Here is a 15,471-nt window from a genome sequence, read left to right as displayed (position 1 = left end):
ATTAATTTACCAAAAAAAAGACGACTAAAGCTGGAGGTATCACAACCCCAGATTTCAAGACCTACTACAAAGCTATAGTGATCAAAATAGTATGGTACTGGCACAAAAATAGACACAGATCAAGGGAACAGAGTAGAGAACACAGAAATAAACCCATGTTTATATGGTTAGTCTATAACAAATACTATCTTTTGGTTTCAAGTGATAGAAACTTAAGTTACCTTAAATAAAAAAGGTTAATAATTCAGAGGTTCTTAGGAAGATTCTACCTACCAAGCTATGGGTAGGGCAAGAATTGGGCTGAGTCTCAGGAGTTACTGGAGTAATGAAACATTGACAGTATTCTCTGTCCCCCGCTTTGCTGCTTTTCTCTGTAAGCCAACTATATTCTCAGTCATGGCAGAATTCCTTTAAATAGGAGGAGATGTAGTTCCCCACAGATTTTATACTCTTAACCACTACAGAATTAAACATAATGATCTTTCTTGGCCGTGTCAAAAAGCTAATGGGTAGAACTGATGGGGGTGGCATGAAGTAGTTGCTCTTTCAGGGAAAATTAACTGTGGAGAGGGTGGGGTACTATCATAGATTCATGTTTATAAGGTACCAATGTCTAGACTAGTAAGCTAATTATTTTTACTAACCACGTGGGTGGTTGAAGGACTACTTCTTAGAAAAAGAGTACTAGGCAAAAGGCCTGTAGAGTCACCTACCATAGGATGGTGGTGGGATCCTATGGTTTTCACCTTGTGCTATGTAAGCCCCCAGAGTCCTTGTCAACAGTTTATGGCAAGATTGGCTTCCACAAATAACTTACCCATCTTTGTAACATGTACTGCTGGTCATGTATAAGCACAAACATTGCCTTAGATGATACATGCTCTGTGCAGTAGGAATAAAAAAATAGACGAAACTCCCAGACATGTAGCCACCTAAGTATTCTTTATCTTAAATAATACTATAAAATGTGTATCTTTAAGTAGTTGCCTACTTTGAAATGATTTTTAACCTCTCACTGTCATTAGAAAGATGTTCTTGGGCCTTTAGTAGACTCGGAGGTTATGTAAAAGTTTGTCTTAAGTCTGTCAGATAATGGTTTTATTTTTACTTCTTGTTTCAGTGAGGAGGTAGATTTGGAACTTCCGAGCACCGAAAATGAATATGTGTCAACTTCAGAACCTGATATTGGTGGGCAACCCAAAGTAATATTTAAAGAAAAAACAGTCACTTCTCTTGGAGTCATGGCAGATGGAGTGGCCCCAGTCTTTAAGAAGAGAAGACTTGAAAATGGAAAATCTAGAAATTTAAGGCAACGAGGTGATGATCAATAATTATAAAAGAGCTTTTTGTACTTCCTCTTTGGACAGCATGGAGACTATACATCTTGAAGCTCCTCTGTGTTTGTTTAAATGCTAAAAATTTAGATTTATTCTAAATGTATTTTATGTGAATCTAAAATAAATCTTTTTTCATGTGAAACTTATTTTTGCTCCTAAAATGGAAGCCTACCACATTTCATTGTAATACAGTGTATTATGTTCAGTGTCTAAAAATTGCTAATTATGACATAATATAAGATGCTATGTATCTGTTATTTAAAACATGGAAAAGCAAGGCCTTTATTCCATTCTTACTCAAAAGTACATTCTTATCCTGCACTGAAAATGCATTACTTTTGCACACTGATACTAACTTATCCAAGGCAAAGAATCAGACCGCATAAAAGAAAATTCAGTCACATGATGGTTCAGTTTTGAGGATCCTGTGAGAAGGCTGATGGAGAAAGCGTATGTGTGTTAGCTTACCATACATACTATGTTTAAGGTCAAGGGCCAAAGAACAGGACTGCTACTCAGGTACTTCAAGTGTAAATGCTTAATATGGAATGAAAATTGGACCAAAGTTAGAAATGTGTATTTTCCCAGTTCAGTTCAAAGCCACAAGCATTGCTTAAACATTACTTTAAGCTAGGCATTACGCTAGAGCTGAAGATACAAAGATGAAAGAGACTTATCTCTGTTCTTTATGACTTCCCATGCTAGCACAGTCAATCCTGCAGTCATGTACTCTGTTTAGCAGCCTTATATATACTGGAAAATAATTTTTAAGGCTTATTTAAAGCTATGTTAGATGAAAGCTTAAAAAAAATAGTGTGTCTCTGGCTTCAGTAAAGTTTTTAGTGTTCCCTTAGACAAATGGGAAATGTCTTTCTAGTTAAATTTCTTGAGAAGTAGAATTTTCTTATTTTATCCATTTGAAGTAGGTTTCTTCCCTTTATTACTCCAAATTCTTAAAAATTATATTTTTTATAAATTGTACAGTATTTAACATTTGGTAGTAAATATTTGTCTTTTTAAGTTTACTAGTGTACATGTAAGAAAATGATAGCTTATTAAAAATGTTATAAAAAATAATATTGGGTTTTTTTCCTTCTAATACTCAATAGAGTCAATATAGCTTTGGTGAAGCAGTATTTAGAGATTTGTCTTTATATTCAGTCGACTTATTTGGATATTTCGTGAATATATAGCATTATGAAGAAGTGTTTTAGATTCTGAGTAGCCCATTTGTCATCTACCTAACCAGTGTATTTGGTGCTCAGTTGGAGAAAGCAAGAAAACCATAAATGAAATGCTGCTTCATGTTACCCCCAGTTAGCTCATACAAAAAATGCAAAGAACACAGCTTATCATCAGGAGCTTGGGAAGATGGTGCCATAGGAGGCCCCTGAGCTCTCCCTGTCCCACATTTACAACTAGATATCATCCACATCCAAGTCAATAAACAGGAGAACAATCCAAAGACTGGCAGAACAGACTCCACGACTAACCACAGAGAAGGAACTGCATCTGAAAGACTAGGAAACTCAGAAAGGCAGAGGGAGGCTGCCATGGGATGGAGGCAGCTGTGCCTCAGGAGAGGGCAGAGAAATGGGCCCTGGTATCAGGGAGCTCGCATGGGGGAGGTTAATCCCCATAAGGTTTGGCTTTAAAAATCAGAGGTGCTGAGTTTTATGAGTTTGTAAACCAGTGGGACTTGGAGCCTGGAGCTTTAAAAGTCAACTAACTCAGCCCTGGGCAAGGGATAGCTGGGTTTCCACCCTTGAAGGCACAGCAGCCTGCTTGGAGATGCAAAACAGCAATGCTGGGGAAACAGGAGACAGATCTGTTCATACTGATTGCAGATTATGTTAGGGGACTTCAAAAATGAGGGAGCTGGCAGGTGCCGTTTTCCTCCTCCCGCCCCCAGCATGAACACAGGGCCGCCTGCGGGACGTGGGAGGTGGTGCCGCACGGACACTCAGGACCTAACATGCTACCGGCCCCCCACACGCAGTGACTGCCTTTTCTGAGCCCACTAGTTTCAACCCTGGGCTCAGCACAAGTTTTGTTACATTTTTTTAAAGTAATCTATACCCAGTATGGGGCTCAAACCCCCAATCCTGAGACCAAGAGCTGCACGCTCCCCTGACAGCCAGCCAAGCACCCCCTCAGGGCAAATCTTGTTAGACCCTACTCACACCCTGCTGAACCACAAGGTATATAGTTGCTTCTGTGGGACTCGCTCAGCTGCTGCCGCACGCCCAACCTCACACCCTCCTTGGCTCCAGCACATAGCCCTCAGCTGCCATAGCGTTTTGGGCGATCCAGCATAGAACTAGAGCCCCAACAGAAATTTTACTAACACCACTACCCTAATGCCAAGTTCCTTAGCAGGCAGTCCCCTCAGAGCTGGCCTGCCTGAGTCCCACAAACAACACAGAGAACAAGCATACCCTCACTACGCCAGAGTCAGTGCAGATGCCTGCACCAAACGGAAAAGTGACTCAAACACAGCAGGAGGGTATAAGCATTAGATACCCTTCTAAAATCCCAAGTTCTGATAAACGGGATACTGCACTGCCAGGCACTCCAGGACCTCTTCTTTATAAAGTCACTACTTTCAAGAGCAGAAGACCATGGTGCCTGGGTAGCTCAGTTGGGTAAGCGTCTGACTCCTGATCTCAGCACAGGGTTGTGAGTTCAAGCCCCTACTTAGAAATAAAAAAGAAGACCTAGGTGACTTTCTTAAATTGAGCTTTTTTTTTTTTTTAAGGATTTTTATATATTTATTTATTTGACAGAGAGAGATCACAAGTAGACAGAGAGGCAGGCAGAGAGAGAGAGAGAGAAGCAGGCTCCCCACTGAGCAGAGAACCCGACGTGGGACTCGATCCCAGGACCCTGAGATCATGACCTGAGCCGAAGGCAGCGGCTTAACCCACTGAGCCACCCAGGTGCCCCCCTAGGTGACTTTCTTAACACACAGAAACAGACATGGAGAAGCAGACAAAATGAGGAGACAGAAATTTATCCCAAACCAGAGAACAAGATGGCCATTTATCCCATGGCCAGAGATCGAAGCAAAACAGATAAGCTAACATGCCTAATAGAGAATTTAAAGCAATGATCATAAGGATTTTCAGTGGACTTGAGAAAGAGTGGAAGATGAGTGAGACATTTACACAGATAAAGGAATAATACAGCAGAGATAAAGGGCTCGATAAACAAAATGGGAAACACACTTGATGGAATGAATAGTGAGATTGAAGAAGCCGAGGAATGAATTAGTGACCCGGAAGACAGAGTAATGGAACATAATCAAGCTGAACAAAAGAGAAAAAAAAGTTACACAAAACAAGGACAGGAATTCAGTGACTCCATCAAATGTACTAATATTTGCACTGTAGGAGTCGTAGAAGAATACAGACAAGGGGGCAAAAAAATTATTTGAAGAAATAATAATGCAAACTGCCCTAATCTGGGGAAGTAAACAGATATCCAGATGCAGGAGGCACAGAGCACTCCCATCAAAATCAACAAAAGCAGATCCACACCAAGACATGTAATTATACTGGACAAGTATGGTGGTAAGGAAAAAAAAATCTTAAAAGCAGCAGGACAAAAGTTGGTATATTACAAGGGAAAACACATAAGGCTAGTAGATCTTTCATCAGAACTTTGAAAGCCAGAAGGGAGTGGCATGATATATTTAAATTGCTGAATGGGAAAAATCTGCAGCCAGGAATACTTTATCCAGCAAGGCTGTCATTCTGAATAGACAGATTCAGGCTTTTCCGGACAGACAAAAACTAAAGGAGTCTGTGACCACTAAACTAGCCCTGCAAGAAATATTAAAGAGGAATTCATGAGTAGAAGGAGATACCAGAGGTTCACGGCTGGCTCAATCATTACAGCGTGTAACTCTTGATCTTGGGATCATGAGTTTGAGTCCTACATTGAATACAGAGATTCCTTAATTTAAAAAAAAAAAAAAAAAAAAGGAAAGAAAAAAGAGACCAAAAGTTATGTTATAACGGTAGGAAACACAAAAGCAATAAAAATTAATATTTCTGTATAAAATTAATCAAGGAACTCACCAAAAAAAAAAAGGATAAAGTAATACATACCAAAACATATAGATAATACATACCATACAAAATAATACATACCAATACATATAGAGAGGAGAAGAGAAAAGAATGGATTCAAACTTAACCATCAATTTAATGTAGACTGCTATTGAAGGAGAGTTTACATAGAAACCTAATGATAACCATAACAGGCACACAGGTGGCTCAGTTGGTTAAGTGTCCAACTCTTGATTGCAGCTCAGGTCATGATCTCAGGGTTGTAAGACTGAGCCCTGCACTGAGCTCCCTGCTCAGTACACAGTCAGCTGTGGGTTCTTTCTCTCCTTCTCCCTCTGCCTCTCCCTCCCTGTGTGCATGCTCTCTCTCTCTCTCAAATAATAAATAAATAAATCTTTAAAAAAAAAAAAAAAAAACTAATAGGGCACATGGGTGGCTCAGTCAGTTAAGGATCTGCCTTCAGCTCAGGTCATGATCTCGGGGTCCTGGGATCAAGTCCTGCATTGGACTCCCTGCTCAACAGGGAGTCTGCTACTCCCTCTCACTCTGCTATTGTATCTGTCCGCCTCTCTCCCTCTTCTCTCTTTCTGTCAAATAAATAAAATCTCTTTAGAAATTTTAAAAAATAAAAATTTTTAAAACACTAATAAACATGCAAAAATAAAAAGAAATAAATCCAAATATATCACTAAAGAAAATCAGCAAAACAGAAGAGAGTAATAAGAAAGGATCAGAGAAAATCTTCAGAAATAACCACAAAATAAGTAATAATATGGTAATAAATACATATCTATTGATAATTACTTTGAATGTAAATGGACGAAATGCTCTAATCAAAAGATACAGGGTAACAGACCCATCTATATGCTGTCTACAAGAGACTTATTTTAGGCCCAAGACACTTGTAGATTGAAAGTAAGGAAATGGAGAAACCTCTGTTATGCAGAGGTTATGCAGATGGATGTGAAAGCTGGCCTGTTATGCAGATGGATGTCAAAAGAAAACCAAGGGGCACTTGGGTGGCTCAGTCAGTTAAATGTCCAACTCTTGGCTTCAGCTCAGGTCATGATCTCAGGGTCATGAAATCGAGCCCTACATCAGGCTTCATGCTGAATGCAGAGTCTGCTGCTAAAGTTTCCCTCTCCCTCACCTTCTGCCCCTCCCTATCTTACTCTCTAATAAATAATAAATTTTTAAAAACGCTGAAGTAGCAATACTTATATCAGACAAAACAGACTTTGAAACAAAGACTATAACAAGAAACAAAGAAGGACACTATATAATAAGAAAGGGGAAATCCAAAAAGAAGCTATAACAAATGTAAATATTTATGCACCTAGCATAGGAGCACCCAAATACATAAAACAATTAACAACAAACATGAAGGAACTAATTTACCAACAAACCAAAATCCAGGGCCAGACGGCTTCATAGGCAAATTCTACCAAACATTTAAAGTGGACTTATTACCTATTCTTTTCAAACTATTCCAAATCTTAGAAAAGGAAGGAAAATTGCCAAATTAATCCTATGAGGTCAACATTCCCCTGATACCCAAACTGGATAAAGACACCACTAAAGGGGCACCTGGGTGGCTCAGTGGGTTAAGCCTCTGCCTTTAGCTTAGGTCATGATCTCAGAGTCCTGGGACCGAGCCCCACTTCGGGCTCTCTGCTCAGCGGGGAGCCTGCTTCCCTCTTTCTCTGCCTGCCTCTGTGCCTGCTTGTGATCTCTGTCTGCCAAATAAATAATTAAAATATTTTTTTTAAAAAGACACCACTAGAAAAGAGAACTACAGGCCAATATCCCTGATGAACACAGTTACAAACATTCTCATTAAAATACTACCCAACTGAATTCAATAATACATTAAAGAAATCATCCCACCATCATATAGGATTTATTCCTGGGTTCAAAGGGTAGTTCAATATTTGCAAATCAATCAACATGATACATCACATCAATAGGAGGGTAAGAACCATGGGATCATTTCAATAGATGCAAAAAAAGCATTGGACAAAGTACAATATTCATTTTTTATAAAAACAACAACAACAACAACAACAAAGTAGGTTTAGAGAGAACACACCCAAACACAATAAAGGCCACATATTAAAAAACCCCTCAGCTAACATCCTTTTTTAAAAGATTTTATTTATTTGAGAGAGAGAGTATGTATGTGTGCCCAAGCAGAGGGCAGAGGCAGAGGGAGAAGCAGGACTGGATCCCAGGACACTGGGATCATGAACTGACCCAAAAGCAGACACTTAACCAACTGAGCCGCACAGCCATCTATCGCAACTAATGTCCTCAATGGGAAAAAACTGAGAGCTTTTCCCCTAAGGTCAAGAACAAGACAGGATGGCTACTTTGTTTTTACTCAACATAGTACTAGAAGTCCTAGCCACAGCAATCAAAGAAAAAAAAGAAAAGTCATCCACACTGGGTAAGGAAGAAGTAAAACTTCCACTATTTGCAGACAACATGATACTATATATAGAAAACCCAAAAGACTCCCCCCAAAAACTGCTGGAACTGAAAAATGAATTCAGTAAAGTTGCAGTTTACCAATCAGTGCATAGAAAGATGTTGCATTTCTTTTTTTTTTTTTTTTTAAAGATTTTATTTATTTATTTGACAGAGAGAAATCACAAGTAGATGGAGAGGCAGGCAGAGAGAGAGAGAGAGGGAAGCAGGCTCCCTGCCGAGCAGAGAGCCCGATGCGGGACTCGATCCCAGGACCCTGAGATCATGACCTGAGCCGAAGGCAGCGGCCTAACCCACTGAGCCACCCAGGCGCCCCAGATGTTGCATTTCTATACACCAATAATGAAGCAGCAGAAAGTAAAATTAAGAAAACAATCCCACTGGGGCACCTGGGTGACACAGTCAGTAGGTTAAGCATATGACTTTTGGTTTTGGCTCAGGTCGTGATCTCAAGGTTCTGAGATGGAGCCCCATGGTGGGCTCTGTTCTCTGATTCTTCTTCAGTTTCTTTACATCTGCCCCTCCCCACCATGTGCACACTCTCTCTCTAAAATAAAAATAAATAAATCCCAAAAAAGAAAACAATCCCATTAACCATTGCACCAAAAATAAGAAACCCAAGATAAATCTAACCAAAGAGATGAAAGACCTGTAGTCAGAAAACTAAAAAACACCAAAGAAAGAAATTGAAGCTGACACAGAGATATGGCAAGACACCTTCTTACCTTCTCGTCTCTCTCAAGTTCTGTGGTTTCCTCCCTAAGGGCCCTATACATTTCCTGAAAGGTAAGCTTCCTGAGGACAAGGTTTTTGTCTGTTTTGTTCACATGTCTAAGTACGTGGCACATCCGAAGCAGTTATTACTCGTTGTTTAGAGAATGAATGAGAAACATAATCAGAAGAGGAATAACAAAAGAAATATAGATCATACTCCTACTGTGGGAAAATACATGATCTTATACACTGCTAGTTAAAATACATGCATTAATTTTTTTTCTGTATTTCATGGGTGTTTTGACATCTTAAAAATACTTCCTGGCCCCTCCCAAGTCTAGCCCTTTCTTAGAAATAACAAAGGCCTTGCTCTGAAGCCCATCTTTCACATACAAACTAACCAATCCCAAGTCCACCCTCTGGCCACCTCCTTATCTAATTCTCACACACTGAACCAGCATTTTCTCTGCCCTAAATCACCCCAGGGCCAGAGAGCAGACAACCAGAGACCACTTCGATAGCCCAGCACACCCTGGAATTATTCAAACCCACCCATCCTAAACTATGCATTTTGCCCTGCCTTGCCTTGCCTTTCCCACAGAAACCCCAACAAAGACTTTGGCCTACACTTGCCCCTCGTTCCTGTCTTCTGCCAAAACCTAGTGCTCACCTGGTGGCCTCTTGGGGCATGTGATGATCTTCTCTGCGACCTGTAACCACAATAAACTTTCTCCTTCCAAGCCTCAGTGTTACCTCTTTTTGTGGCCCTACCTACTTGACCGTGCCAAAGCCAACATGTCCATTTGTACATCACTATAAATCAATATAACATCAACAGAGAAGAATATATCAGAATTTACAGGTATGTATCTGTTAAACCGGCGAGTCCATGTTCAAGGATGTATCCTATAGGTACTCTCACACCTGCAGGAAGTGAGGAGAGAAAAACTCTCTGAAGGCCTGATATATAAGGGAAAGAAATCATGTGGAGGGAGAAAGAAGAAATCAAGGAAGGCCATTTTAGATTTCTTCCTCATCAACAGGACTATTAACTTTCTTCAGATCACAAGCCTGATGTATGGCCCACCACACGAGCTATTGTCCATCTGCTTTGTGAATGTCTTGGGGTATTGAACAAGGCTCCTATTCCCCAGATTCCTTGTGATTCCTGGCATAAAACTCAGGATTCCTGCCTATATGCTAATCTATAATCTTTTTTTTTTTTTAAGTTTTTATTTATTTGTTTGACACATAGAGAGAGAGCAAGCACAAGCAGGGGGAGGAGAGGGAGAACCAGGCTTCTCGCTGAGCAGGGAGCTGGACATGGGGCTCGATCCCTAGACTCTGGGATCATGACCCAAGGGGAAGGCAGATGCCCAACCGACTGAGATATCCAGACACCCCTAATCTGTAATCTTTTGAGCTTTTACAATATGTAAAAAAGGACATAACTCTGTAAAACCTGTTCATTCTCTGGCGCACTCTCTTCCCTATGAAGAGATGTTTCCGGGGCAGCTGTCCTATCTTGGTCTCCAATAAACTCTCTTTCTTGCTTTAAGAGAGTCTAAAAGATTTGTCTATTTTGCATCGACATTTCCTGGCAGGGCTGGTAGGGCATCAGAGCAACTTGCCTAAGAACACCGGGCTGTTACCTGGAATTCTGCACTTGGCACCAGCGTGGGCCCTTTGTGCCCCCTCCGACTTCTCAGCTCCTTGTGGGTGTATGGGTGCATTCTCCTGATATCCAGACTTTCTCAATTTGAGTAGGTGGTCCTGACTTTTCTTCAAAGCTGTTCAGGGTTATCGGAAATGTTCTTTAGGTGGGTTCTTAGGTGGGAATAACCTAGAGGGGTTGGAGTCAACGGGTTGGTATGGAACTGCTGAATTACTACACTGCATGCGTGAAACTGATATAACACTGTATGGTAGCAACACCGGGATTAAAATTAAAAACTTGGGCGCCTGGGTGGTTCAGTGGGTTAAAGCCTCTGCCTTCGGCTCAGGTCATGATCCCAGGGTCCTAGGATGGAGCCCAGCATCGGACTCCCTGCTCAACAGGGAGCCTGCCTCCCTTCCTCCCTCTCTGCCTGACTCTTTGCCTACTTGTGATCTCCGTCTGTCAAATAAATAAATAAAAAATAAATTAATAAAATCTTTTAAAAAAATAAATTAAATTAAAAACTTAATTACAAAAATTTCTGGGGGACCTAGCTAGTTCATGACTCTTGATGTTAGGGTTGGGAGTTCAAGCCTCATGTTGGATAAAGAGCTTACTTACATTTTTTTCTGAAAAAAAAAATAAATTATATATATATATATATATATATGCACTATATTTTACTTGCAAGAGCAATAATTCATTATTGGTGACATATTTACTGATACGGGGAAAAAATGGTATTCTTACCAAAAATAGTGGAGAATGGGAGAAAAGAATAGTCTTCCTGTTTTATTTTGAGTTTTATTCTTTTTCCTAACAAAAAAAGGAAAGAGATTTGGAAATTGCTCTTTTAATGTCAGTGAAAAAAGAGATTAGATTTTGTTTGCACTTTGTGTATATGTGTTTATGTGTGTTATAAATGTAAGATTTTTTTTCTATGTCCAGATGGTATTGCTAAAATTAATTTGTAAAAGCTCTATTTGTTTTAAGGAAGCATTTATAGGAATTGTGCATTCTAAAATGCACTCAGACTAAGTATCTCTCAGTGTCTAACCCAAACATTTTTCAAATTCATATGATCTCGGGGAAAAATTCAATAATTAAAATTAATGTAAGTTTGTTGTTTAATTAAAATAGGTCTTTAGATTTATCAACATGAAATATAAAACTATTATTCTACCAAGGTTTACTAAAAGTCAAATAAGCTTATTATCTCTGTTCCAAATTGTCAGCAAAAAATGACTAAAAATGATGACTGATTTTTGTCTTTTTTTTTTTTAAGATTTTATTTATTTTTGTGTGTGTGAGAGAGAGTACAAGCAGGGGGAGCAGCAGGCTCCCTGCTGAGCAAGAAGCCCAGTGTGGGACTCAAACCCAGGACCCCAGGATCATGACCTAAGCCAAAGGCAAACGCTTAACCAACTGAGCTGCTCAGGTGCCCTGATTTTGTCTGTCTTATAAAGCTTTCATGCTGTAACTCTTACAAGCAAATAGGTTAAATAAATAAAAAGTGTTATAGCTTTCAAATCTTTGGTAACCTGAAACTTTGAAGTTTTGCTAAGTTAAGTGATGCATTGGGCTGAATTCATTGGATATCTAAATCTTTTCCAACTAAGATAGAATACCAAAATACTGGTAACTGAATGCAGGGTTGTCTGCTTTGGCTTCTTATTGTAGAGAAATTGGAGGATATTTGGTTTTGTTGGCAAAAATGCTTTTGTATTATTAAAAAAAAAAAAAGTGCTTCTAGAAATTAAAAAATGTATTCACAAATTTCGGATCTAGGGTGCCTGGGTGGCTCAGTTGGTTAAACGTCTGCCTTCAACTCAGGTGATGATCCCAGGGTCCTCGGATCAAGCCTCACATGGGGCTCCCTGCTCAGCGGGAAGCCTGCTTCTCCCTCTCTCACTTCCCCTGCTTGTGTTACCTCTCTCCCTATCTCTCTCTCTCTCTCTCTCTCTGTCAAAATCTTAAGTAAAATCTTAAAAACACAACCACCACCACCACCACATTTCAGATCTAATGAGTTCTGGTAACAGGCAGTGCACAATGGGTAACTACTTAGTTTTCCCTGGAGAGGAAGATTTCTAAAAGTTAAAATTCTCATAAAGGTAATTAAGACTGATGGAGATGATAAGGGAAGCAACTCTGTACAGAAAGTAAGATGTGTTTTTTTGATAAGAAAGGTCTGAGGAATGGGAATGCAATTTTGTTGAGGGAAAAGAAAGCAAGTTTGTCTTCAAATGAAACTGGTTATTTAGAGAAGGCTTAGGACAAAATCTGAATGAAAAAGAAAGCTGGAAGACTGAAAAGAAATTTTAAAAATAAATGAAAATTAAAAATATATATATATATACAAAAAATGCAAAAAAAGAAAAAAGAAAAAGGAAGTTGTAGGTTTTGTTTTTGTTTTTTTAGAAAGCTGTAGGTTTGTAAAGGGAAATCTTTGGAGAAGAATTTTATTTGTGCTCAGGACTGAATAAGATTGGAATGCGTGTGTTTCAAATGTACATTGATGTAAGATTGAGATTTAGCCTTCCTCTCTGTTAAAAAGAGAATTTCCTTGGATTGTCAGTCTGCTCTTTTTTTTTTTTTTTAAGATTTTATTTATTTACTTGAGAGAGAGACAGTGAGAGAGAGCATGAACGAGGAGAAGGTTAGAGAGAGAAGCAGACTCCCCATGGAGCTGGGAGCCTGATGCGGGACTCGATCCCGGGCCTCCAGGATCATGACCTGAGCCGAAGGCAGTCGTCCAACCAACTGAGCCACCCAGGTGTCCCTCTTTTTTTTTTTTTTTAAGATTTTATCTGTTTATTTGAGAGAGAGAAAGAACAGAGGGTGAGTGAGAGGGAGAAGCTGGATCCTCACTGAGCAGAGAGCCCCCGAGATCGTGACCTGAGCCACAGGCAGATGCTTAACCAACTGAGCCACCCAGGCATCCCTGTTAATCGGTTCTTGATAAGACATTATAAACAGGGGAGCCTGGGTGGCTCAATCGGTTAAGCCAGGTCATGATCCCAGCATCCTGGGATCAAGTCCCACATCCAGCTCCCAGCTCAGTGGGGAGCCTGCTTCTCCCTCCACCTGCTACTCCCTCTTCTTGTGCTCTTTCTCTCTCTCTTGCTGACAAATAAATTTTTAAAAATTTTTTAAAAAGAGAGAGAGATTACAAACAAAATTTTTCCTTATCTACCCCACAAGGTTTCTATACTTAGTCTTTATCACATCTTTGATTACTTTAGGAAGTTAAAACTCAATATTAAAAGAACCTAAGTTTTGCTAACAACTAGGTGACTTGCATTTGCCTTTGGAATCTCTTGTTTCCATCTTGGTTAAATAGTTAAATTTTATAATGATCTATAATCCTATTTAGGCATGTGTTTTAAAGGCTTTTTATTTTATTTGAGAGAGACAGCATGAGCTGGAGGTGGGTGGGGAAGGGCGGAGGGAGAGGGAGAAGAAGACTGACACCCCACTGAGCACAGAGCTGATGCTGGGCTCGATCCCCAAACCCCCAGATCAGGACCTAGGCTGAAGTCAGACGCTTAACCAACTGAGCCACTCAGGCTTCCCTAGGCACGTTTGTTATTTTTTATTTTTTTATTTTTTTAGGCACGTTCTTTAAAACTCTCTGAGGTTTTCTTGTGGGTTTTTTTTTTCCTGTTTCTTTTTTGTTTTTTTTTTCTTTTGACCTTCTGATGTTCTTAACAAAATCTCCCAACACTGGAATTCTAAATGAAGTCATGTTGACTAATTAGATGTGTTTATTTGGTGGTGTTACATGGGAAGCATTGTCAAATGAGCCTTCTTAGGTTATATTTTATAGGTAAATGCTATAACTGTTTTCAGAAATTATATAAAATTCTTGAAGTTTAAATATGTTCTGGTATAAGGTCATCCCTTGACATTCTATTTTTAAAATGTTCTGGTCGCAGAAATCGCTAGATTTCCTCGTCATCTGCATGATAATGAGCTCTCGTTGGGTCCTTAATCATGGCCATCTTTGAGTCTTGTGTCATTAGTAGTTTTTGTTCTGACGCTCTTACAAAATGTGCTCATCTTCAAGCAGACTCACGAAATGGTTTCTAATATATTTAAAGTAATAACACTAAGCTGAATAATAATTTGCAAAACTAAAGGAAAAGCTGCATTCAAACAGAACAAGAATTACTGACGTGAGACCAAATGAATCAAGGAAGATTATGGTTTTGAAGACTTTTGTGTGAAACTTTGCTTGTCCTCTTCTGTTTGCTCTTCCAGATTTAAGGAAACTTTTCCTCTGAAGATACCAATGACTTACGAAATATGATAAAGTAATCCTTCATGAACAAACGGACACATTTATCTTTTCCCCCTACCTGAACCTTCTAGAATTCAGAAACTCTCAGTATTATTTCTTTCATGGCAATTATATTTGCATAAGTTCAGTAAGAATCAGTGCTCCTTGTAATAAGACAGCATTGGAAACATTGGTTATTTTACCAAGGATTTGACAGGAATGTAGTTTCTGAGAAAGACACACACAGATTTCAGATACGACCAGACAGCTTTCAGGAGCTAAGATTGACTTTATGGGGCCAAAAAAGCCCCTTGGAAGTATCAACCTGATACCTTGCTTACAGAGTTCCCAGCAGCCTCACCAGGTGAGTGAAGAATGTCACTTCTTGGCAGGTGCAGGAAACTCAGGATATTTTGGATATCTCAAGAAGAATTCACCCAAATCTACAGGTATTGCAGGGAAATCTGACAGCAAGAATTTGGCTTGCCTTCTGATCTTTAGAGGCTATTAAAAGTTCAATCTAAAATTCCTTATGAAAAGTTCCAGCAAAGCAGATTTAAAGAGCTTATATGGTCAATCACTGTTCTTCCCATGCTTACATAAAACATGAGGCCCAGTTTATTAGAACTGGATTATTTTTACAAACAAATTAGTCTTAATTTGGCTATTTCAGGTAAAAATAAAAGTGATTATAGAATGAAAATGTTTCAATAACACATCTTTGCAGATACTAAATTTTTTTTTTAAGATTTTATTCATTTATTTGACAGAGAGAAATTACAAGTACACTGAGAGGCAGGCAGAGAGAGAGAGAAGGAAGCAGGCTCCCTGCTGAGCAGAGAGCCCGATGTGGGACTCGATCCCAGGACCCTGAGATCATGACCTGAGCGGAAAGCAGTGGCCCAACCCACTGAGCCACAC

The 15,471-nt window shown here is 39.4% G+C and overlaps 1 protein-coding gene across 1 annotated transcript in view; it reads left to right on the top strand.

Annotated features, from left to right (window-relative positions):
* The window catches only part of WBP4 (WW domain binding protein 4), a 65,709-nt gene extending 63,295 nt beyond the window's left edge, over window positions 1-2,414 (top strand). Inside the window, exon 10 of the mRNA XM_059378102.1 lies at window positions 1,121-2,414. Within this exon, the coding sequence (XP_059234085.1) occupies window positions 1,121-1,331 (211 nt within the window). The 3' untranslated portion in view covers window positions 1,332-2,414. The remainder of the gene's footprint in view (window positions 1-1,120) is intronic.
* Window positions 2,415-15,471: the final 13,057 nt, after the last annotated feature.

Source organism: Mustela nigripes, chromosome 15, assembly GCF_022355385.1.
Source record: "Mustela nigripes isolate SB6536 chromosome 15, MUSNIG.SB6536, whole genome shotgun sequence".
NCBI lineage: Eukaryota > Metazoa > Chordata > Mammalia > Carnivora > Mustelidae > Mustela > Mustela nigripes.
This window is presented reverse-complemented; position numbering and strand designations above follow the sequence as displayed.